The sequence below is a fragment of the Mesitornis unicolor genome, unplaced genomic scaffold, assembly GCF_000695765.1.
Source record: "Mesitornis unicolor isolate BGI_N332 unplaced genomic scaffold, ASM69576v1 scaffold15405, whole genome shotgun sequence".
In the NCBI taxonomy this organism is placed as follows: Eukaryota; Metazoa; Chordata; class Aves; order Mesitornithiformes; family Mesitornithidae; genus Mesitornis; species Mesitornis unicolor.
In genome coordinates this window covers 3,083-28,208 of record NW_010187643.1, presented here as the reverse complement: position 1 = coordinate 28,208, position 25,126 = coordinate 3,083, and the positions used below count along the sequence as shown (strand labels likewise).

The 25,126-nt window shown below is 38.6% G+C and overlaps 1 protein-coding gene across 1 annotated transcript; it reads right to left on the bottom strand.

The window, feature by feature from the left end:
• Positions 1–244: 244 nt before the first annotated feature.
• Positions 245–15,987, bottom strand: TRPV3 (transient receptor potential cation channel, subfamily V, member 3). Its single transcript, XM_010185524.1, has 17 exons — positions 15,869–15,987; positions 12,512–12,616; positions 10,821–10,907; positions 9,941–10,098; positions 9,164–9,340; positions 8,820–8,960; positions 8,097–8,377; positions 7,213–7,389; positions 6,370–6,528; positions 5,811–5,912; positions 5,242–5,318; positions 4,103–4,268; positions 3,455–3,521; positions 2,806–3,077; positions 1,787–1,899; positions 1,093–1,163; positions 245–339 (listed from the first exon to the last, which is right to left on the bottom strand). Exons 1-17 carry the CDS (start codon positions 15,985–15,987, stop codon positions 245–247), a joined length of 2,367 nt encoding a protein of 788 aa, XP_010183826.1.
• Between the last annotated feature and the right edge of the window lie 9,139 nt (positions 15,988–25,126).

The following is a 25,126-nucleotide window of genomic DNA, read 5'->3' as shown; positions in this document are numbered from 1 at the left end:
TCATGCAAATTTGGACAGCACTGGTTTTCAAAAGGCTCAAAATTGAACCGGTGAAATAGTAATTTTTTTAATTTAACCTTTTTTTAGCTTAGCTGTCCTGATAAAATGGGTTAAGTCATCAGACCATGTCACTGAAAGTTTGTGCTCCAGCTGGCTACAGCTGTCCGAAATATCAACCAAGCTTTCAGCATCCACTGCTGATGCTTTTAACCTTCAGAACAACCACATATGAAGTGCAGCACAACTAAACAGAAGTTTCAGGCAAATCATCCATTTCTTCAACTGTATTCAGGGTGTTTTTGCTATTAGTTCTTGAATTATCTTGAACTTTGCTTGGATCTGCAAAAGAATGCATTATAAACAAAACAGGATATGGTAGAAACTGTATATGCAAGATCAAAGTTTTGCAGGTCTGTTTTTTGTTAAAAAACCATGCATTTATTTAAACAGCAAGTTGTCAGTTTACTACCATATCTTACACAGAAATCTTTTGTCTGCCCCTTTCCATTATTACTGAGATTGCTCAGCATTTACATTGCTGAGGAGATTGACTGAAGAACAAACTCGAGTTTGTTTCCCAGATCCTCATATGCCCCTATCATAACCTCTGACGCCGGCTGCCAGAGGGACATCTGACTCCTCCAAGTCAGGACCGTTCTCCATTACACTCCCCACACTGTCAGCAGATGGGTATCTTGAATTTCCTGGTCAACATTCACAGGGGATAGTTTGTCATTCAATATATTTTGCAAACATGAACGTTCTAGGGTGAAAACCAGCAGACTATAGCATTGTCAGGTAGAATCAGACCATTTTCTTGCCAAATAATGTAATACCATAAGTAACTATTTAAGAACTAAATGTACTTCATTGTAACTTTTGCAAAATAGTATTTTCTATTTGGTAAAAAGTTCTCCAGCCTTATACCACTCAAATGCTGTAAGAGAAGGTAAAGCTTAGATAAAGCATAACTACTTAGAGAAATGTGGTTGAACATCTAGACAGTTCATATTCTTAAAGGTATAAAACTATATCAAAGCATTTCTGAGAAAGAAAAATTCACAAAGATGGTGGTGTAAAATTTGGCAGTACCTGTTGGCCCTGGATCTTCATTAATAAATGAAACGTGTGTTTTCCACTCAGTCCATTTCACTTCATTAATCCTGTTTATATTGTATATAAGATGTGTTATTAGCTTGCATTATCTCCCAGCTGCATACCTGCACTTCCTCTTTTATTTCTCTGTTGCCTCTTGGGATCATCATACTTTACCATCAACACCTGCTTTGCTACTACTGAAAAGTCAAGTGTCTTTTGCAGTTATGTACTATAAGAAGATGAGAATAAAACAAAGACTGCTTTATAATTTCACACAGTATGAGTATAGTCTTGAAACTCCTTAAATACTTAAATATTTTGCATAAAACAGCATAGTAATATTTTCTTTAATATTGTAATCATCAACTATCAATTTAAATGTAATTACTTTTAAGTTAATATTCCAAGGAGATTATAACAATCTTTACTGCAAGCAGACTGGATGCTTGTCCATTAAAAACATATGAAGTTGAAAATTTGTTTCCTTACCAAAAAATTGTCTACATAAACTCTATAGATTTTCATTTTTTAAAAAAATTGTTACAATGAAAACAACAAATTGGATTTTTGTACACGTAATGTGATTTGTAGAGTTGTAGAAATACTCTAAAGAGGCTTCTGAGGAGAAATAACCTTGAATGAACCTAGAGAGTAGAACTGATAGCACAGTATTCTAGCTTTGCTTTACCTTAAACACACCCTCATGTCATTTTCAGCCACTTTACACCGTTCTCCCAGTCGGAATTTTTTCCTCAAATGTTTTGGTAAGAACTTTTCAAATTCCAAAATAGTTCTGGCTCTCTGTTAACAATAAATAGTAACATAAGTACAGTTAACCATATACAAAATGGTCTGATTTCCTAGCACATGCAGGCTCCATGTTTCATTATAACATGTCACACCTCCGTCCACCATCCGTAACAAACACCGATTCCAACTATAGTAATTAACACAACATGCCACTTATTAATTGGCATGCATAAATAGGGAGTTCACAGCTTTCTCTAGTTAACCCCACTGCAGAAGGCATACTCAAGATTCAAGAAATCTCACTCTAGACATTCAGGGTTTAATGCTAACACCTGCATGCCTCAGGGATCTATATAACTGTAGTGGGATGCTGCCCACCACAGAAAGCAACTCCAAGCCCTAATGATGACTGTTCTTCATGACAGCTTGGGACTCAGAGCTGTCTGGCCATGGTAAATACCAGGCTCAGATAAGGTATGGGAAATGGCAATGGACTCACGCATTGCTCAAACTCAAGGGGTGGAATAGCAGAGCATGCTGTGTTACAGATGTTGGGGCAGATAACAAAACACACCCTCTCAGTGACATATCAAGGGGAACGAAAGTCATAGAAGTATGTGACAGTGCATGATGTTGAAAATCCAAGCCATAATTTTACCTTTAGGATAGCTGTTAATTCGGAATTTATTACAATACCCTAATACTAAAATTACTTATTTGCATTATTTGTACACATATACAAATGGGAATCATAGATTCCTAGAATATACTGGGTTGGAAGAGACCTTTGAAGATTATCTAGTCCAACCCCCCTGCAGTACGCAGGGACAACGGTACTAGGTAGGATTATTGTTAATGCCTAACTCCTGTCAGCATGACAAGTTACCATAGGTACAGCTCAAAAGATTTTAGCCGATGCATCTAAACGTCACTAAGCAAACTAACTGACAAACAAACCTGGAGTTTCCAGATGTGCTCACTCTCTTTAGAAATATCTTCCACTGTTTCTCCCATTAACGCAATCAGCATGTTCAAGAGAAGAACAAAAGTCAACACAACGTAAGTTATGAGGAGCAGAAGAAATAGCACAGGATACTTTGAATTTTGCTGGATCTCCAGGTCACCCAGTCCTAGGGTGAGCTTAAAAAGATCCATCAGAACAGGCCCCAGATTGCTGTGGGAATGGCATTCACTGCCACCTTGGCAAGTGTCAATCAGTGCAGCGAGAGCTGGGGAGAAAGCACAAGAAAATTTTAATCACAATAATGATTTGTGTATTTGTGGCATTGCATCCTAAAGAGTTCAAAACGCACTGCTTAATAAAGAGCTAGAGCTGCCCAACAACACACACAGCAGCAGCGAGATGACAGATGACCAGGAAGCAGACAGAGCCCACGTCCAAATGAAATTGCAGGCAATGGAGCAAGAGCCAAATTACTTATCTGTTCAGATAGTCTCTAGACAGTTTAAATGTCTAAACTTGGCTTTTAATATCCAGAAGAAACCCCAACATGAGCTCTCATCATGACAATAGGGTTCTTATTCATAATAATGCTAAAATTTTTACTCACACAGAGCATCAGTGCTTTTCTCCAGTAATATTTACCTACGCCAAATCCCAGCAAAAACACGATATAGACAACTAAAAATTTTATCACATCTTGCAGGATGACCTAAAAATGAAATTAAATATTTGTCAAAAATGAGAACTGGGAGCTAGTTTTAGACTTATGAATTCTGCAGGGATACAGATGTGGTACACACTTAATATCAGCAGTTGGAAGGGACCTCGAAAGATCATCCAGCCCAAGCCCCCTGTGGGAGCAGGATCACCTAGACCAGGTGATGTTTCAATTAAACAAACTGCTTGTAGTCTCAGTGAGAAACCCAGAGAAGATTTAGGTCTGGACTTTTGTATCTCATGACCGAGAGCCTGGTGTGTTGTGTACTTCCAAGGGTGAATAACTCTGTACAATGTAGGCCTTGTAGCATATGATGCAATTAAATAGCAGAACTACATTAGCTGAAAAAAACAAGTTACATATTTAATATAATGAAATGTTAATTTTAAGATATAAACTAGTTTCTACCATTGAAGTTATATATTGTATTCTGCTGAAATATGTATAAACTGAAAATAGGAAATTTCAGTATGAACTATAAAATAGATCAAAATTGCTGATATGCTTGATTGGGATTGTATGATAACAAGTAAGCATCACAAGACAGGTAAAACAAAACAAAAGAAACTTGCCTTTTGAATCATAACACTGTAAATGCCCATGGACTGGAAACCTCTGGTGAAATAGAGCATATTAGCCCATCCTAGGGCCATTGCCAAAACAAGACACACAAGGTGTTCTTTGTAGGAAAACAAGTACAAAAAGACAGAGAAGATGACAAGCGAAGCTTGTATAAAACTGTCAAAAAATAAACACATATGTAAAAGGGAAATTACTAGCACAAAGCAAACAAAACAGAAAAATTTTAAAATAAGACTTAATTGCTTCTTATGCTTCAAATCTCATTTTATATTGCATTCTGTTTTCCCCTATGAACATTACCATTTTAGTTTAACAATAAAATAGATGAGTGGGGGTAATATAAGTATACTAGCAGATTAGGATTATATTTATTAAAGTAAACTTTAAAGTGGACTTCTCTCCCCAGAACAGCTGGTCAATGCAGAATTTGTTGACAAAGACGTTAAGGATTCTTAATGGTGTCTTTGAAACCATTTAATTCAAGCTTCAGCTTAGTGAATTGTTGGAATCATTACAGATTTTTCATGACCAAAGAAGACTTTAGTGGAAGGTGTGATGTGCTGTGACAGGATCTAGACCAGATTCTCAAGAGATTATACAAGATTTATACCAGGGTGGTTATAGGAGGAGGAGGAAGAAAGGCAAAGTTAAGCCACTTCTCTTCTTGTTGCTCCTACAATCAGATGCTAGAAATAAAGGGGAATCTTCTGTGCTTATCTAGGCCAGCTGATGGGATACTCCCACTGTCCAGCTGAACCAGCTTTATGCTGTTTTTCCTTCCTGAAGGAGTCAAGAGGAGTGCAAAAATATATCTGGTTTATTAACCAGGTCTCTTAAATGCATTTCTCTATGTACAGCTCTAAAGAGACACAGCATCAGGAGAAGCTAAAGACAGCATTGTACTCTGGGAAAATAATCCAGTCCGTACACATCAACTCCCACTATTTTTACTGACCCTCACCACCATTAGGGTGTCTTACAGAAAAGCTGCATGCAAGATTATATCCATCCCTCTAAAACCTGATAATCTAAAGAAAAAGTGAGCATCTGCTACTGGAGTACATTCTCTGCGACCATGAGATAGATAAGCATTTTTATATGGTATAAAATACATGCATGACAGACTTACAATGCAAAGTGGAACCACGCATCGGAGAGAATTGAATGCAGGTCTAATGAGGGCCTAAGCAGAAAGATGGCTACACTCTGTGTGAACACATATATAAAATACAGAAATGGTAGTAAGAGAAAGCAGGCCTCAATTCATTTTTCAAAAGAATTAATTGAAGTTGGTCTCCTAAAAAATCAGTCTTCTGATAAGACATAACTTCCAGAATTAAAAATTTTTAAAGAGCTGCAACTTCAATGTTTTTTGGCTTTTTTTTCCATTCCAAATTCTAATTCAAGTGTCCCTAAAGCCAGTAACTTGACAATATAAATGCTATACAAATATCAAATATCTGTCTTGAGAATTTGAAAGGAAAAGACCCTCATACTTGTTTCACAGAACAATACAGTTACATTCAAAGACATATCCAGGGTCATTCTGAATAACTGATGCATTGTGCCAAATACTTTTAGACACTACCCATATCAAAGGTATCCCAAACATATTGCCAAGGTCCTCATCAGCTTATTCATAAATCTAGAGAAGTTCTTCACCTATTTTGTTATGTATTTGTTATTAAAAAGTCTTACCTCTTTTATGGCTACAAATATTGCTCCTAACATAACCATCACCTGTCCTGATAACTGCAGCCATCCCACACCACGTGTCAGAGCTAATGGGTAAGGTGGAGCCTGGAAAAAAGGTCCAAAATGGAAAACTGAGTTCCATACCTGAATGGTAAAAGGCAAAGTAACAGGAAGCCTCCTGTATGTAACTTCTAGGTACCCAGTTCCTTCCCTTTCATGCAGAGCTTTCTTCATGGTGGATTTACAGACTTGGCCCCCTAACATGGATATTTGTAATATCAGAAGTTTCTTTCTTAAAAGAAAAACAAAATGCCCTCCCCACACTTTTAGAAATTTAACTACCTGTCTTTGTATTATGTATTTGTATTTTGGGTCACCAAATCCAAATCTCTATTATTGCCACTTTTCTTTCCAGATACAAAGACCTGATGTGGGAGAACCTGGTCTCACTACAGCCAGATATTCTGATATCTGGCTTTGGTTTAGCATTTTAAATACTACTCAGGAAATAATACTGCATTTTGAATGAGTAAATTTGGTGAGAGTAAGTTGCTGTACTCACTTCATTTTCATTAGGCCTATGGTAGGAAACTAACGTTAATGTTATATTGTATAGGAAATAAAAACAGCATGACATAAAAAACATGTGTCGTGCAAACTTCTTCCATTTCATTCGCAGGAGTGAATTCAGAGGCTCCAAAGTCAGCATCTCATGACGATTCTGTAAAAAAAACCCAACAAACCCAAACAATTAAGATTCAAACTTGTTATCTGTAAGGAAACTGAGATAATTTCAGGCATGTATTTTGTGTACTTCATTCAGTGTCTGTCCCTGCTGATCTAGAAACACATCTATGCTCAAAGACACATGTCAGGCCCTAACCTGACAAAATACAATGAGACAACTCAGGCTCATGCTGGGGTAACCCGCCATGCTCCAGTGAAGTGTCATTGAGCTAAAACTGTGATGTCAACTTCTGGTTTTGCTTCCTGGGGAAGTTTTAGGGCAGAGCATTCTCATAAGACATTTCTGTTTGCTTGTCCTGTTCTCATGCACTGTCTTGGGCAGCTGCTAGTGGTTACTCCATGGAGACAAGGCACTAGCTTTGGTCTGATCACAGCTGGGCTGTATTTACATTCCTATGCAAGGCAAATTAATGCTTCAAATGTAGGAGAAAAACCAGTCCCAAACTGCCTAGCCAATGTTTCAGGAGCTGAGTGCATATTCACTTGCAGCTGACAATCTGCAGAGGTATAACATTCATCTCACTCCTAATACCAAACTAAGAATGAAAAATTACCATTGACTCTTTTGCAAGTGATTCAGTCAAATGTATATGCTAACACATCTGAAATGAGCATGCTGCTAGAAAATAGATACATATTTTAGAAATAGGTAACTTACACCAATATTGGTGTTATAGACAATAATTTCCAGTACTGAATTGCGTGCGGTGGTATCTAGCTCTGTCAGATCATAAAGTGAAGATTGAACAGGACCATAAGCCCAATCCGTGAATTTTCTTGACAGGCTTCTGTTAGGCTTATCTCTTATCTCTCTGCTCAGGATGTATTTCAGAATCTAAAACATTAACAGAGTCATTGTAAGCAGATGTGTTCTTCATGGGAAAGGAGAAAGCACATATACATACTTGCCAAAACACCTGCTGCATTAGTGCCATTCCATGTATTTCTAATTCTGTTACTCAATAAGCAGTGTTGGAAATGACAGACCTCTAGGAAATCAATACAGTGTTTTTAATGCCTCTGGATTTTCTGTCAGAAACATATTACTGATGATGAAAGCACAATTTTCCAGGCATTCACATTTATATCTTCCTTTAACGTAATCAATTACTTTCTAAATTATCCCACTGTCAATTCTTTACCACAATACAGCTGATTTATGAAAGCCAAATTCTACAGCAGCATAACAGAGCAGTTCTAGTGAGTTTCCTGAAATGATTCAACTACTCTATATTGTATAAGAGTAGTATTGTAATAAACAGAATTTCTGAGTTTCTGTTCAACAGAAGGGTTTGCAAGGCTGTTTTTAAACAGCATGTGTATTTTATATAGAGAGGGTTTGTTACAGGGAAACCTTGAAGGATGGAAGCAACATTGGAATAGAAATACTTGCTTGTATTTTTAACAAAATCATCTCACCAAATACTACTGATACATAGCACAGCATAACCAGCATGGAAAACTACATGTCTGAGCACATAGTTGGCCTTGACTCTTTCTCCATACTTAATTTCTCTTAGATGATACTGAAATAATACCCACCTCTAATTTCCCAGTTTTTGCAGCTAATTGTAGCGGTGTTAAACCATCCCTATTCTTTGTTGTTTCCAAGTTTCTGTCTTTACTTTTCAACAAAATCATATCATACATTCTGATTACAAAGTCATTCTGGGTTTTTAAGTCCTCTGCCACAGTAACTAATGCATGGAGGATATTGTTTCCTCTGGAATCCTGAGAAGCAATATCAGTCCTGATATTGTCCATTAACAGTTGAATTATGTCTGGTTGATTGGTACATGCAGCTAGCGCCAGTGCAGTTTCACCTACAAAATTATAAAATATAACATATGTTCATGTTTTATGACAAGCATTCAAATAATATCATAACAGAGTGACTGTGGTAAGCATCTTAATATGTGAAATCACATTTGCATATTGATTATTGAATTTAGCTCTTGTTTTGTAAGAGCTTAATTTGCATGAAAACATTATTTGGAGATCATCTTCAAAATCAAATTTGTTACATTTTATTTGCCATTAAGCACTTACAAATTGTTTTACAACTATTTCTGTGTGTTCATAATACATTGCACTCTGGCAAGTTACTTTTACAAAAGGCATTATGCCATTTTTCTATCTTGTGATGTGAGTTTCCTAATCTGGGTTTAGTCACGGTAATGATTCACACATGTCTGTCTTTCATACTGCCTTAATTGTTTGGTTATTCTTCCCTAACTTTTCCAGGGAGATTGCACTTCCACTTACCAAAATAAAAGCCTTCATGCTTATGTTTGGGATTAAAGAAAATACCCTGGGCGTGAGCATTGACATCGGCTCCTTTTTCTATAAGGCTCTGCGTTATTTCATATTGTCTTCTTTCAATGGCAATATTTAAAGCTGTTTGGCCTGAAACAACAGACGCAGGTCTTTAGCATTTAATCTCTTAAACACATTAGGAAACAAGGATGTTTCACAATGAGTAACACCAGTGATAATGAAGAAAAGTTGGTTAAGGAATTTCAACCATCATTAGAATGTTTGAAGAAAACATTACTTCTATGGATGGCATATTTAAACATATACCTGAAATTGATATCACATGGTTATACCTTTATATGCCTCTTCTGTGTATGCTGCGTTGATAAATCTCTCCAAAATACCATTTTCTTCTGCAAAGGATAGTAGCATATTCACTATCTCATTTGTGTTTGGGTTGATGTTCAGCAGAGCTTTCATCAGACAGGTTTTGCCAGTATCTGCAGCTGTGAATTTTTTCATCAGATAATCTACAAGAGTGAATTTTGAGATTAGATCATAATTCTAATATTTTGTTTATCGGGGTGGAATCTGAGGGATATGTATGAACATAAACTATTTGCCAATCAATTACTCCATCCTAGTCACTTTGTATTTGAGCTATGTATGTTGGGTAAAACGACGCATTCAGAGATGTGATACTAATTAATGTGGTAGCAAATGCCTTAGTTTCTTGTTTGGATGTACGACTGCCATGGTAACTCCAGACAATCCAGAACCCTTCCTTAACTTCTCTGCCTGTTCTACCATGCTGCACACATCACAAGCCCTTTCTATGCTGCAATTTGACTGCAGTTTGAAGATAGACACCAGCTTTCAGCCTTTTGCTGCAGAAGGCTAGCTTAGATATGGCTACAGGAATGCAGTGCAGAGACTCTCCACGTATCATAAACAGGAGACAAATACTCTCCAGTGTTGTTTCGGAGGCAGCAAGGAGGTGGTTTATTGAATACCTTAAGCTTGCCTTACACATGCAAGTAGCCATTGCACAGAGATATTTCCCAGTTTTAGACTACACATACACTGCCAGAAGAGCAAACAATCTTCCTTCAGGTAACTCCACAGCTCACCTGGCACAGTCATTCTTGTACACACGTTTGATCTTTCCTTCAGCTCGCTGAGCAGACGTTGCAATTCTTCTATATTACCCTCAGATACCGCCTGAAAGATGTATTTTTTCAACTTCTTCCGAGCACTGGTCTGCTCAGGCCCTTGTGATATGTTAGCACTGAATTATAAGAAATAATATTGAAACCGCTGATTCAATTTACTGTGTTTTAAGAAGGAAAAAGAAATACAGTTACTTGCCCTGCTTCCATACATATCTTGGCACGGATCTCAAAAAGTTTCTGCAGATTTCTTATTTACAGATAAGTGTCTATTGGCAGGGGGTTTGTAATAAAAATGTACATTTTCCAAGTGATTTTTGTCTTGCATTTTCCCCCAGTTTGTCTATTCTTTTAAAACAAAGGCTAAGAAATACTCCTCTTTCTCTGATCTGTCCACAACTCCCTGACTTCAGTGCCTGAAGTCCCCTGATGCTACACTCCAGCTCCATCCATCTCACTCAGAAAAGAAGTTAATTTTTAATATCACATCTTCTTACACAACTTCCCTGATCATACATTATCCTGGAATAAGAATTATCCAATATTTTCCCACAATCAGAAATACTCCTAGTTCATGCCTAGTTGTGAATGGTGTTTAGGTCCTGTGTTGTGATCTAGGAAACAGACATCATACATGAAGAATCCTTGCACTAAATAAGAGATTTGACAAAACCAGAGGTTAGAGTTTTTTATTTCAGAATTTAATTATTGAACAATCAGAAGTGCATGCACACACATGAACTTATTTCTAAAACATGGTAGGCAAAATAGATAATATCTACCATATCATAGACTTAATCCATTGAAAACACACTAAGAAATACTTCATGTCTCCACTCACCAACAGCTGTCTACATTAGGGCTATATTCAGTCGCATCATCCTGAAGAGACTGGGGGGAATCCATATCTTCCCCATTTCCAGATGCACTATAGAAAACAAACATGAAGTGCCAAGTAAGGAAGATACTAGAAGACACTTTAGAAAACGGCATCAGTTATACTGTTAGGAAGCAGCATCTACAGTAAAGCTGAAATTAGTCTAATCTGACATTGTGCTTTTCAATTCTATCATTTTCTCTCCCCTGTGAATTTTAAAGTGAGTCATAAGAAAGAAGAAACCCACAGTGGTTTTTTTATTTGTAAAAAAGAAATCATTAGGAAAGTAGCCTGTGTTGTGCTTTACTATGTTGTTTCATTACAGATCCTGAAACTGTGGGAAGTTTTGGGGTTTTAAACGTTTTTTTTTAATGGTCACTGCTTTATCATCCTGAATGGTTGAAGCTTACATTCTTCCTTCTCATGTTTAATTTGTCATCTACTACAAAACAAGTGCTAAATCAGTAACGGTACATCGGTTGCAAGCACACAATGAAAGTGATTTACCTAAAGATTTACTACACAATACACTGTAAGCAACTCAAGAACATTTTGCAGCTGGCTTGAATGGATGATTCAGCTAAAAGAAATTGAGGCCCTAAATACATATTTATTTAATAAATGTAAAGGATTTAAATGGCATTGATGTTTTGTAATTGTTGTATATAATTTCCAGACATTCCTAAAAGCAGATCTGACTTAAAGATTAATTTATTATGATTTTTCCTTACTTGTATTTTTTGTTTTCTGAAAGGTTCAGATTTTATTAATTACCTCAGGTTAATAATTTAGGAAGCCTGAACTACTCGCTATTGACAAAACAGATGTAAGGACAGTAATGCAAGGACTTAGAATTGCTCTGCAGATATTCCCTTCCCTTTGTAATACAGCTGGTAGCTCCAAGTCCATTCTTATTCAGCCCATCACTTCTCTGCAGAAAACAGTGAGGAATCTGGTGACAAAGCGTATGTGTGCCTTGTGCAGGTCTGTCCCTGAATGAGAGGGAGAAATTTGGATACCTCTCCTCTGAAACCAAAATAAGACTGCCAGCTAATTCCAAAAAGCTGACCATCAGATGCAAAAACATTTGGCCTTTCTGGGCTCATGCTAGATTCCATGCATGTTTCCCATATTCATAATTAGTGGCTGTTAGTATCCCAAACATTTTTTAAAATTAAGTGCATTGTCCCCAGTCATAATTTTTCTCTATTCATTCAGCATAAATGTCTGCCTTTAAATACTGCAGTCTCTGCATCTTCATGTTGTTTGATTGTTAGTGAGCAATAGAGGGAGGATGTCAGCACACAGCTGGGAGTAAGGTTTGCTAAATTAAGCTGTGGTCTTCACACAGGAGAAAATAGTTTGTCCTAACATATAACAAATAAGAGGCCAATATAAAGCAAACAAAAAAAGACTGTACTGATTTTAAATTTATTCAAATCTGAGGCCTGATTTATTCAGTGTAAATGCCAGCAGTAGATAAGTCAGAGACAAGTCATCTAGCAATAACTGACCTCCAATGGAGTTCTGCCTTTGAAGTGACCTAAAGCTAAGGAAAGCCACATGAAAAGTTAGCTCTGAAGTCTAAGGAGAAACAAGGAGTAGCTGCTGAAAAGAAAATAGATATCACTATTGCATATGCATCTGTAACTTACCATGGACGAATATTTGAATCCATTGGTTTTGAAAACACAGGAGGAGATGTATTATTTGGAGTTGCATTGCTTTCAAAACCATCGATCTCCAGAAAAAAGTGTGAGCTGTTAAATACAGTGCATTTAAAAAATGTTAGTAAAAAAAGTAAGCTCAACCATAAAATAAGCAAAGCACTACATGTACGTGCCTGAGACAAGGTTGACAATTTACATTTTCTGGCATCATACCTAATAGGACGCTGGAACAGAGGTTTGTCTGCTTTCCCCTGGGGGGATCCCAACCTCCAACACCGTGCCCAGCACGTTCCTGCTGGCAGATGGGCAAAAGATCCTGAGATATTTTTAGGACGCATGGTATCAGATCCTGACATGTCTAAGAAGCTACCCCAACAGCCTAAAAACAGCCTTGCATCCAACTTCCGTGCAAATACAGACATTTACTGAACAGCCCTACATGTATGTATATGCACACACATGCATATGATTTTAATTTACTGCATTCTAGTTCCTATTTCTCCAGACAGGAACCATCAGAACAGATAATTTCAAACCCATCAGCAGTGATAATCATTAAGTCAAAAAGTTTGAAAGGTCATATATTGAATGACATCAGGCATTTCCACCATCCAGGACTGAATGTGTAATCTTGCAAGTCAGTGCATGACACAACTATTTCTTTTCCCTATTTATAGGGAAAATAAATGAAATCTCAAACAACACAGAAAAGGGACCATGAGACTAATAAGAAGATTTCACCCTTTAAAATCCTGAAGAATTGAGAGGCAAAAATCAATGGCTTGGTAATTACAGATCTCATTAAAACATCGCTGCATTTCACCAATGACAGAGGAGTTTCAGTGGTGGATGTAGTGACTCCCACACGTCCTGTTGTTCAGAAACTGTCTTACATTTCTAAAATGAGCCAGTAGTCGCCTGGAAAATGTTTCCAATTCACCTAATATTTACAGCTTAATCTGTAGGATATTCTCTCTTTTGACAACCTCACCCCAAAGAATCCTGTTGAATTAAAGTACACATACTGCTGCTGAAATGCAATCATTATTAGGACACTACTGAACAATCTGTTGATATCTGCTAAAAATAGCATGATCTAATGGCCCTACTTCATCTCATTTTCCAATGGCTTGGTGAGCCAAGTGTTAATTCCCTGTGTGTGCTGTTTAAACGTGTATGACCTTTTAACATCTGAGATGTGCCTGTGAATGTATTCGAAGCAGGCAGCAAGTAAAATGGCACTCCTGGTTAGCAGGACAGCATCCCTGAAGTTACTTAGGCAAGGGGTGCTTTTCAGAGTACAGGAAAAACCCAGACTGAAGCAAGACCATTGCCATCACTTCTGTCGTACTCACCAGATTCATGGCTGCTGTAAATCACTGTGGTTTCACTGGGGTCTGCACTTGGCAGAGAGACTAAAACCATGGGTTCATCCTGCCTTTATGCATTCACCTGACCGTGATGTGCAGGAGCTGTCCCAACAGGCATACAGCTGTTGGAGGTCACAGTGAACCTCCAGAAAGCCAGAAGAGCCATGCTCTAGGCTTTGCTGGACCATCTCACCTGCCTTTGGCTCAGGAGCAGCGAGTTCACGCTGAAGATTTTGGCATCCAAGAGATGTACAGCAGCTATGAGGCGGACCCTGGTTTGGAGACTGACATACCTCACCTAGCCTGGCATGTGGGTTATCTGGGGATATCACGGGAGGGAAAAAGCCCACAAAACACAAAAGCCACCATGCAGAGCAGGTGGACAATTGCCTACAAATACCTGAGTGCTTACGTGGCCATGGTGCACACACTCGGGAACACTGCCCACAAGCATAATCAGTCTCTGACAACGTTGGCAGCACTCCTCCCAGCCTGCCTGTTGGTTTTCCTGTACTTAATTATACACTGTTAGTCCACCCAAATACCAGGGCCTTCAAGAAAGGGAAGTCATTTTCTTTTCAGAAAGCGCATATTGCCAAAACATTCTGTCAAGTGAGAAATGCCACTCATGGAGGTGCACTAGCTGCTTAGTGGCACAGTAGAAGGAAGCATTTTGAAGCAACAGAAGTACAGCAGCATAGAAACATATAATTAACAGAACATGTTAAACCTCTGCATTAAAACTCACATGATAGTCATTCCTTATATTACAGGAATGTTGCCAGCCACACCCTGAGCTTTTGGTTGAGAGGTGGGAAAAACCCCAAGGTTACTGTTACTGGTGCCACAAAACTGAATGGGAGATACGAGCTCAAGTAATTGCAGGGTAGTGTTTGCCAGTATTTGCTATAACTACACATTTTTTCATGGAGTTGCCCCTTTTTCAAGTACTAGGTGTATTGTGAGCTGTTCGGACACTTCGTCTCCCCTGTATACTACCAAGGAGCTTCTCTTGTTTAATTTAAAGACAGAAGGACAAATTGGGCCACCCAGGCAGTGGGTCTCAAATAACTAATGACACCGTTTCTGTGGAAAGTGACTCCTCCGATTATAAAGAATTATAAATGCCAAGACAGCCACAATTGCTTAGGACTTAGAGTTTCAAAAATTGCCATAATAGCTAGTAATTAGCCAGAGTGAAAAGCTTATGAATGAAAATTCATCCTCACTCTACAGTAACTTAGTTGACTTCAATAGCATAGTATCAGGGATGAATTACTGCTTATATTTCCCCATTCATATGAAATACAAGCCCTTAATCCTTGTATTAATTCTCTAGTATAAATTATGAATGAAAGTGGTTCTCTTATAAAATAAAATAATGAAATCTTGTTAATCAGAATAATGAAAAATCGAGTGAATTCAAGTTTCTCTTTGTGAAGGGATTTTTCAAACCTCCTGCTCTCCCAGTCTTCATTTTTCGATTCACCTCTGCTCTCCATAATCTGTCACATTCCCATCAGAGGCTAAGTCTGAAATGCTCCCTTTTTTCAGACCAGCAACTCTTACACAAAACCTGATGTACCCTGCCACATGATCTCTTGAAAAAGAGACCTACCTTCTCGTATTGAAACATTGACCAGCATTAGACCACATTCTGGTAAGATTATACAGGTATACAGAGTAGATGCAGAAAGCCCAGCTGCTACTGGTGCATGAGCCTGATGTCTCTAGGTTAGGGGTTAAATATTTGTCCCATTAGGTTAAACGCATCATATGTTTACTTAACCAGGATACTCTTCCACTTCTACACAGCATAAGCATATGTTTATTGGAAGGCACCTTGTGTTCATCAGGTCTCTCATTCATATATACAGCATGAATAAAAATGTTAGCGATATTTCAGAGCAAATATCTCCTAAAGGAGATAAACCAGGGAGTTTTAGTGTTCTAGACTGAACTAAAGTCCTACCTTTTCTTTGTGGGAGTGCTTTCAGATGGCTTTTTCTCTTGCTGGTTTGAAGGGGGAGTACCAGACGGATTTGTTTTCTTGCCCATTAGTGGAATAATTTCGTTGTTATCTTTAATCATGTTTCTGCGATAGATAGATTCACAGTTACTTAACTCCTGTTCATTTGAAGAAAGTATAGCGACCAAATTGCCTATTTACAGTCTCTTCATGTGTAAGCATACAAACATTGTTATTTTTTCAAAGTTTTTCATTTTTCTATTATTAAGCCCATAAATGCCATTTTATGTGTCAAGGTTGGAGGGTTATGTTCATGACTGATTAAATTACATTCTAAGAAAAATGCCATTAAAAGTGATACCATAAATCCAGGAGAACCATAAGTTCAGTCATGTGGCTAAATTAAACTGAAGGGAGTCTGTCAATCACAATGACAGCAGATGTTATTTAGAAGAACAAAAAGAGCATAATGACTTTTCTAAGTAGCCTTAAAGTTTGTGCATATTGACAGTTAATCTAAGTAGTCTGCTCTTATCCAAGATAACTCCAGAAAAGTGGTAAATTCTAGGAAGATCTGTGCAACAGATACAACGTGTGAAGGAAGGAAGGCGTCAGATGTGAAGGGTAGTGAACCTGGATAAAGCCCTGAAACTTTTCACTGCATTAGAATATCAGAAGCAACAGACTCTGAATAGGATGCCCAGGCTGAGCTCAGCTAAACCATCACAGGGATAACATCAAGACCTTCTGTGTCCTGGTGACAGTTTTCAACATTTCTTCAAAGAAAAAAAAATCATGCCTTCACTACATGGGAACTCTCACCACCACATGAGGAGCATCTTAAAGCACGTTATCTGCTTATGAACACCTACAACATGAATTTTGCAAGTAATAATGAATAACCATCTTCCTGTTTCTCAATATAATACTCAAGGGCATAATTTTAAATCACCAAGGGTAATTTGAAAGTGAGAAGGTGAATTTAGGATACTTTAAAATTCACTGAATGTAATAATAGTTTTATGACACCATGGACACATTCCCAAGCAAATCAGGGGAATGCCCTCCATACCTGAGGACAACTGATAAAAATCACTTCTCTGCAACTTTGAACTACACATTTTTCCTTTCCTACCTCCACTTTCCCAAATGTGACAAAGGTACAAACTTTCTGCTCCTGTCACAGTGTTGTCAATGTGCCTTAGCTTCAGAATTTCCTCATTACGGGAATATCAAGATATAGAAAGCAGATGGTGAGGCATGTTTGAAAAGACATGACACCTGGTATGAGAGAGGAGACGGGCATATCAAATACATTGATATTTGAATGAAAATCTATTAACGCATAAATGGCAAATGCTTAAGTATGGGAAATTTTCAATCCCAAGAACAGACAACTGAAAATTTACAAGGCCCAAATACATGTAAGTGCAGCTGTACCCTCTTGTCATTAAATGAAACAGAAAAGAAATCTGAACTGTTGGAGAGTACTCCTTTCTTCAAAAAGGTTGGCTTAAACAGACATGAAAATGAATTTTTGCTGTGTTTTCTAGCATTGGTAGACAAGTTCACACTAGTGCAACTCAGAAATATGCCTAGTTTGGTTGCATTTCCTAAGAATTCATATCACAACTTTCATAGAAATAATTTAAAGGGCAAATATTATTTACTTAGTACACTTGCATACAAAGTACATTGTAGCTTTCACTGCAGGAAGTTCATAAAATAACTGAACTTGGATATTACGTATTTGAGGTAGGAAAAAGGGGTTCGTCTATGCCTTTGAAAATGCAACTAATGTAGTCTTCTGACACATGTTGTGTCAGTGAATACACTGATAAACATTTAATCTTAACACAGCTAGAACAAATTACTGTGGTCTTGCTTAGTTCATAAATAATTCTGTTTACCTCTTACCAAGTACTTTAAGAATACGTAGCAGTTTATGAGCAAAGACATTTCCCATCCGGAGGAAAAGGCAGATCTGATACTTGACATAAATCAAACGTAAGGGGACTAGAATAAGATGGAGATGGACATTAGTGTCACAAAAGAAGTTATTTTAAAGGAAGAGAATAGTTGGAAATAGAATAGAAGGTCAAAAAATGCATCAGCAAACGGAGCTGGCAAGGTGAGAGGGGCATAGTTGGTAGGTGTGTGAAGCTGGAGGGGTCAGAAAGAGTGGTAGGAAGAGCTGGGGAAATAAAGACCAAGGTTAAAAATCTCTAAAACACACCATGGACACAGAGAAGAGCCTCTCATTTGTGAGCAATGCTGGAGCTACTCAGATATGGCAACACATTTCTGCATGGGGAGCAAGTCAAAGCCCCATCTGCAGTTCTCACCAGAGATTTTAGCAATTACTTGAGAGCAGGCGACATCATTTAGGAGAGGTGAAAATAGTCAAAGATAGCATTGAAGTTGTATTGGATGAGGAAGGACTACTGAACCATCAGTGAGCTAAGGAAACAATTTGGGAAGGACAAAGAGGAAAGACTCACTTTTGTATGCATGGACTACAGCTTTCCAGAGCACATAGAAGATTTGACTGTGTAGTCTCAGCTACAAAAACTATTTTAAATCAGATCTGAGAGTCTGCACAAGTAAATAACTTGCAGGCACAGTGGCAGAAATATCTTGCTACAGTGCTGAGGTAGCGTCTGCTTCTCATTTTTAATCACAATTAATTGCATGCTTACATGGAAACTAAGCCAGGGCTTTTGCAGTGTGGCCTAGGGAGCTCACCTCTTCTAGCTATAGCTGTGCAAATCTCATGGGAGTTAATGGAGCTTTATTTTCGTTATCAGCTTCTTTCCTCACTCTGTCTTGCTACTTTAATGACCAACTGTTTTCATCATCTTCCTGTGCACTACCATTTTCTGTAATGTATGACATATAGAGGAAAATAGCGCAACAGTCTGAAGAATGTCAAATCATAAGTAGCGCAGCTTACGCAACCTGATACGGAGTGTCTTCTTTTGTTGTAACTATTTTCTGCTCCCATTATCTAGTTAATTATTACTTACAGGCCATCCAAGAAGTGGCCTATTTGAAGTGGGCAGTGAGACAAAAATACTCCATTGATTTATAGTATTAAGAATTCCTTTGAAGGGGATTTTGAGGACATTGAAAACTTAGTATCTCACCTCCAGCGTGCTGGGGATAAGAAAAGGGTGTTCATTTATGATGGTGAATGGGACTATGCCATTCCTACAGTAAGTGGCACTTTATACACTATCACAGACTCATCTTGTGTTTATCTGAACACAAGAAAAATCGTGCATATCGTTATAGCTCAGTAACACTATAAACAAAGTGGCTGAAGAAAGAATCCTACTAATCAAAAGAAACACTCAGCTGTGATACCACGGGATGAAAGCCTTCTCTTCTTCCTTAGAGGCAGAGGAGTAGAAGTGACTACCAATAACTTTCATTCACAGGATCCTTTGAATACCCCAGCACAGACCATGATGCTTTCCAGCACCTACAACCGCATTCTTAACAGCTCATTAAAAAAAATACCCTCCCCAAGGGGAAGGTGATAAAACTTAATTTTGACTTTTGTGCATTATTTATGGTATATGAATCCTATCAGCAGAAAGTTACACTTGATAGAGTTCAGTCTTTCTGTAAGGTTTTGAAAGCTTTGAGGGGCATTTGTAGACATCAGGTGCTATCAAAAAGTAATTTTCTTCTTCCTGAGAAATTTGTTCTTTCCTATGAAGGTTTCTCCTGACAGAAATTTTAGAAGACTCTGAAAAGCAATGTTTTTTCCTGAGGAAAAGACTTTAAAATTATTTATCTGCCTATCTCCAAATTGAATAAAAATAAGAAATTTTACTGAGCTGAAATAAAAACTATTTTACTAGGCTGGGTATTTTACTTTTGACAGTCACTACACTAACTAAAACTTTCAGTGGAAAATGAAGATATTATTTAGATTTATCTTGTATGACAGTATTTTTTGGATCCCCTTAGCACAGAAATTAGGAAGCGTATCAGGCTGACAAATACAAATGAAATGAGGTCTATCTTTCTTCACTTCGGATTGCCCAAGGAATCAGCGTGGCATGGCTCAGGAGAAAGATTTCTAAATTAGAAAAACCAAAACAACCACAACAGAAAAGCATTCTTCAGTTGAAAGATAGGTTTAGTCTTTGTCTCTTGAAGATTTCACTCTCTACAAAAGCATCACAGCTACACTGAACACCCACAGAAGCTCCCAGAGAACTTACCCTGCTTACGAAACATGCATTTTGGTACAGTGAAGGCGCCTCAGAATTGTACGAATGAAGTTCAAAGTAGGGGCCCGCTGATGCCACGACATCCAAAGAAGCCAGCCTGCCAAATGAGTAAAACGATATTCAACCTCAAAACTCTCTTAAAAATGCTAGAACACCCTTCTTCAGTCATCCGGTTTGCTCGGCTGTCAGGAAGCACAGATAAGTACAGCGCCGGAGTACTGCAGCCTCACAGGGTTTGCTACATCTGAAATTAGGGAGCAGGGAGAAACTTGCTAGACAACAAACTCTTTACTTCATAGCTGCCAAAGTGGGATGACACACACACGCAATAATTATATACTGAAATATTACTAAAGCTGAGTCGCTCACAGGTGACTTAATGGCAGCAGGAGAATATCTAAAATGATCACTGCTCTGCAGTTTACATACTGTTTTCAAAGGAAAATGGTTATGCACATGCGTTTGAGTTGTAAATGACATCCCTTTATGTCATGCTCAGCTTATTATATATGATGGAACTACTGAGAAAGCACAAAGCAAAAATGAGAAAACAATCATGCTAAGTGCTCCAGAAAGCAAAAAGTTTTGCTACTGTTTTGAAAAAGTAGAAATGACCTCCGAAAATCTTACGCTTTCACAGTGATAATGTGAGTGAAAACACGGTGGGCATGTTTAGGGGTTTCCCTATCTAATATAATAGTTTTTGATGAAAGTGTACCCTTAGGGTCTGCGAGGCTACAGACAGACATGTTTCATGTAAACAGTAGTGGTGTTACTTCTTGCTGCGCCAGCTACAGGGAATGGCGTTCTTCAGCTTTGCTAGTTCTGAGCTGTCGAGTTCATGCAGACTTTTGTTTTGGGACATGCCAGAAGAGTGACCAGAAGTTCTTCTACTCACCTTGTAGAGTCTTTCCATTATCACCAGAACTAGTACGTTTAAAACTTACGTGTATTTGCAGTGAGGCTTAAAAGATGTATTTACTGCTGCCGGTCTTTCCTTTACAGATGGGTATTTAAGGGGAACTACGCCGACCAGCAAAACAGGAACCTTTCCCCAGCTGTAGACAAGGGAAGAAAGAGCCAAGTTTGGGTTTGGTTTTTTTTTATAGGAGGTAGACAGAAAATTTGGAAATAAAAATAAAATATCTTAGAATACTAGGACCTAGAAGCAGACATTTTAATCTGAATAACAGGAGTTTGAAATGTATCTACAGACTGCAGGTAAACTCCTGCTTGAAAGAGTCCAGTGCAGAGCCACAAAGATGATCGAGGGAGTGGAGCATCTCCCTTATGAGGAGCAAATGAGGGAGCTGGGTCTCTTTAGCTTGGAGAAGAGGAGACTGAGGGGTGACCTCATTCATGTTTATAAATTTGTAAAGGGCGAGTGTCAGGAGGAAGGAGCCAGGCTCTGCTCTGTGATGTCCAATGACAGGACAAGGGGCAACGGGTGCAAGCTGGAGCACAGGAGGTTCAATCTGAACATGAGGAAAAACTTCTTCACTGTGGGGGTGCCAGAGCATGGCCCAGGCTGCCCAGAGAGGTTGTGGAGTCTCCTTCTCTGCAGACATTCAAAACCCGCCTGGATGCGTTCCTGTGCAACCTAGTCTAGGAGATCCTGCTCTGGCAGGGGGGTTGGACTGGATGAGCTTTGGAGGCCCCTTCCAACTCCTAATACTCTGTGATTCCTCCTGTTCATCAAGCATGTTATCTTTAAAACCAAGGCTGCTGGATGTGACACTTGCCTTAAGTCTTCTGTGTGAAATACAAGGAGCACTACACTGGGTTTCGTAATTAATCAGTTCCCCACCAGCAGCATGCTGGAACGGGCCAAGCCTAGGCTGGTTTGGTTGGGCATTAGGAGACCTTTGGTTGGATGTGCTGAGCACACATCTAGCTTTGCCTGACACAAATTTATGATGATATATTCCAAACCCTGTGCCAGGAAAGGTTGTTCACATCTTGTCAAGTGACTGTGCCTAAGCTAATATGCTACAATCCAGAGTCAGCTGCTTTGATGGTCTCTTACCTGCTGGTCTCACGACCTGGAATGAGGAATGAATGCTGCCATTTAATCTTGCTTGGGAAAACATCAGCTTAGTTCTCAACACAAACTGTGAGAGACTGTTTCATTGAAGTCATTCTGAGGATGGAAATGTGAAAACAGGCATAGATGAAATCTGGGTGAAGGTGCATTTGAGGACTCTTGTTTTAACTCTTGTATCAACCACAGTAAAAGACTGCTTAAGAAATTCTCTTGCTAAGGAGAGAAAATGAGTTTGGCAGCAAGCAGTGCTTTGAACTCAGAAAGTAGCTATATCTGAAAGCACTCAGATCTGTGTGGTTCAGCAAAATATAGGACCTAGCAGTGTGGTCTATTTATAATGTAGTGGCAGTTATCCAAAAAGAAAAACTGGGACAAGCTACAGCAAGAAAGTCAGAGCCGTGTTTCAAACCTGCCTCTGAAAAGGTGTAGAGGATTGTACGAGCTGTAACAGCCCACATGCAGGAGAATTACACTTCATCCTGCCTGCTGTGCTAACAGCTTCTTGTTCCAGTATGAGGACAGCCTTGACTCGCCAAACCTAAGTGTGGCCATTTCTGTGCAATTGTTAGATTTAGGACACTTAAACCCAGACTGCTCCTAGCTAATCTTCCTGAAAACAGGTCAGAACATCACGAGCTACACATGGGTGTTACAAGCCTGAACTGCGCTGTTTTTAAGGGCAGGCTTAAGAGTCAGGAAATGAGAGGCGACCTACGGTAAGTCACATCTGCGCAAACATTTTCTTATAGTTTTAATCATTAACCTGCTTCACGTTTATGTTCCCAGACCTGCTCCACCCTGAGATTTCTGACAAGGCTAGCATTTTTCAGAAGGCACAGAAGGTTTAGCAATAGGCTGTATCACGGCTGTGCTGACCATTTTATAGAGTTTTACGACACTTACCAGCTGCTTCAATTACTAACAGAGATGCCATAAAGGTCAGAAACATTAGTAACTAATGCATCTCCTATACAAAAATTCTTGCAAATATTAGCTTTGGAGAGTCTGCACGGTACAAATAAGCAGCAGAAGCCCTATTTGGCATTCATTATTTTGTTTTTCTAGCAAGTGCTAGACTCAGTGAAAACTAAACTGAACAAGATGAAGGAAACCCCAGATGGGAGGGATTGAGTGGAGATGTGCCAGCTGACATCAGCAAGCCAGAGCTGCATTTTCTGTTCTGCTGCTGTGTGACATGATCCCAGTCAAACTTGCGTTAGAAGTCATCCAGATTTTACATTTAATCCTGTGATTTTCAGTACCCCAACAGGGAGTCACTAAGGGGAAAAGCCATTGTCTAAAAGAGCATTTTTAACACTAACAGGTAACAACAAGGATAGTTGTAAATTACCTATTGTCAGCGTTCCATTTCCGAGACTCCTTAAAAATAATCTACACCTTAAGTATCAAAACACTGTGCATGCCAGCTATCAGTAGAAGCCCAGCTCCCCTGAGCATAGTGATTGATTCACGAGAGTCTTTCATGATTTGTCACTGTGGAAAAAGTGGAGTTAAATTCTCTTTGTTTCTGTGGAAAAGGATTCAGAGTTGTTCATCTGTTGTGGGAAGAATCCACAAGATATCACATAGACACTATGGTTTTGAAAGGATGTGTATGCATTCAGTGCTAGTAGTATAGTTTACACTGAAAAACCACATGAAGATGTATTTCTGTAACCTAAATTCAAAGAGATGCACATTGCTTTTTAAAGGTTGCTTTTATGTTTTCACAATATTTCAATACAAGTATCATCCCAGATAAAAAAATCCTTTAATATGCATGTCAGCATTTCCCCATTGTAGAAATACGAGTATATTTAGTCAGTTCTGTAAATAATTCAGGCTTTTTTTGTAATTATACTTGACTTTTCACCAGATAGTTCTTTGTTTTATAGATTATGTTGAAACAACATTTTCTATTTCTCACTATTTATTTATCGCTATTTATTTAGCTATTCTTATTCTGAGAGGTGAAAAATAAGGGACTTTGAAGATCAGCAAAAGTCTTTACTGAATTTTTACTGTGTTAACACTTTTGGACATGCACACTGTGCTATATCTCAAGTAACTAGTAACAGACATTTTCGGATTCAGAGACTGCAGCTTGCAGAATTAAAATAGCTGTACTCCCAAGTATTAAAATAGTACTTCTGATTGCTCTCTAAGTATATAGCTTCAGCAACATTCTCTCTGATAAAATGCTCTCCTTGTTCCTCCACTCAAAGTTAAACTTGTTCTAGGATCATATCTGTGTGCTGCTGCACATACGTACGAAGATATTTTCACACCACTACTGAATAGCTCTTGCACATACTTAAATATTATGCTTAAAAGCTGTGAGAGAAGAGATTGTTTTGTGCAGCTGAGCAACAGAGAAATGAATTAGCCTGAAAGGGTTTGACCATCACCTAAGAGGAGAAGGCCTTGTGGAAAATCACTCCAAGAAAATCCTGGGATATCACTTAGCAGTTGGCACAGCCCAGACTGCAGGGACAAGTCAGCCTCTCTAGCAATACTGTCATGCACATTGGCATGCCTGGAGATTTTATTCCCCAGGTAATCCTGACATAACAGTGCAGTCCCATTCACAGAAAGATAGAGAAGGGTTACTGGAGCTTCCATCACAAATAAATTCCCTGCAACTATGTCACTATGCAGCTTATTCTTTTGCTCAGGCAAAAAGCCAAAGGGAGATGAGCCTGGTGCACTGAAGGAACAGCATTATTGCCAGGACTGTCAAAATTAGCCAACAGCCAGGCACCCTAATTATTTCCTATTCTCCTAAACAACATTATCTGGACTCACTTCAGGAAGCTTTCCCCAGCTGCAGTGCTGATGCCCTGAGACTCCTGCCTATCACAAGGGCAAAACTGCTCCTGACCTTCCTCAGTCTGTCTCTGCTGTCACCTTCCTTTCCATAGCTAAGCTTAGGAACATGGACATTTATGTTCTGCATTTGACTAGCACCTAGCA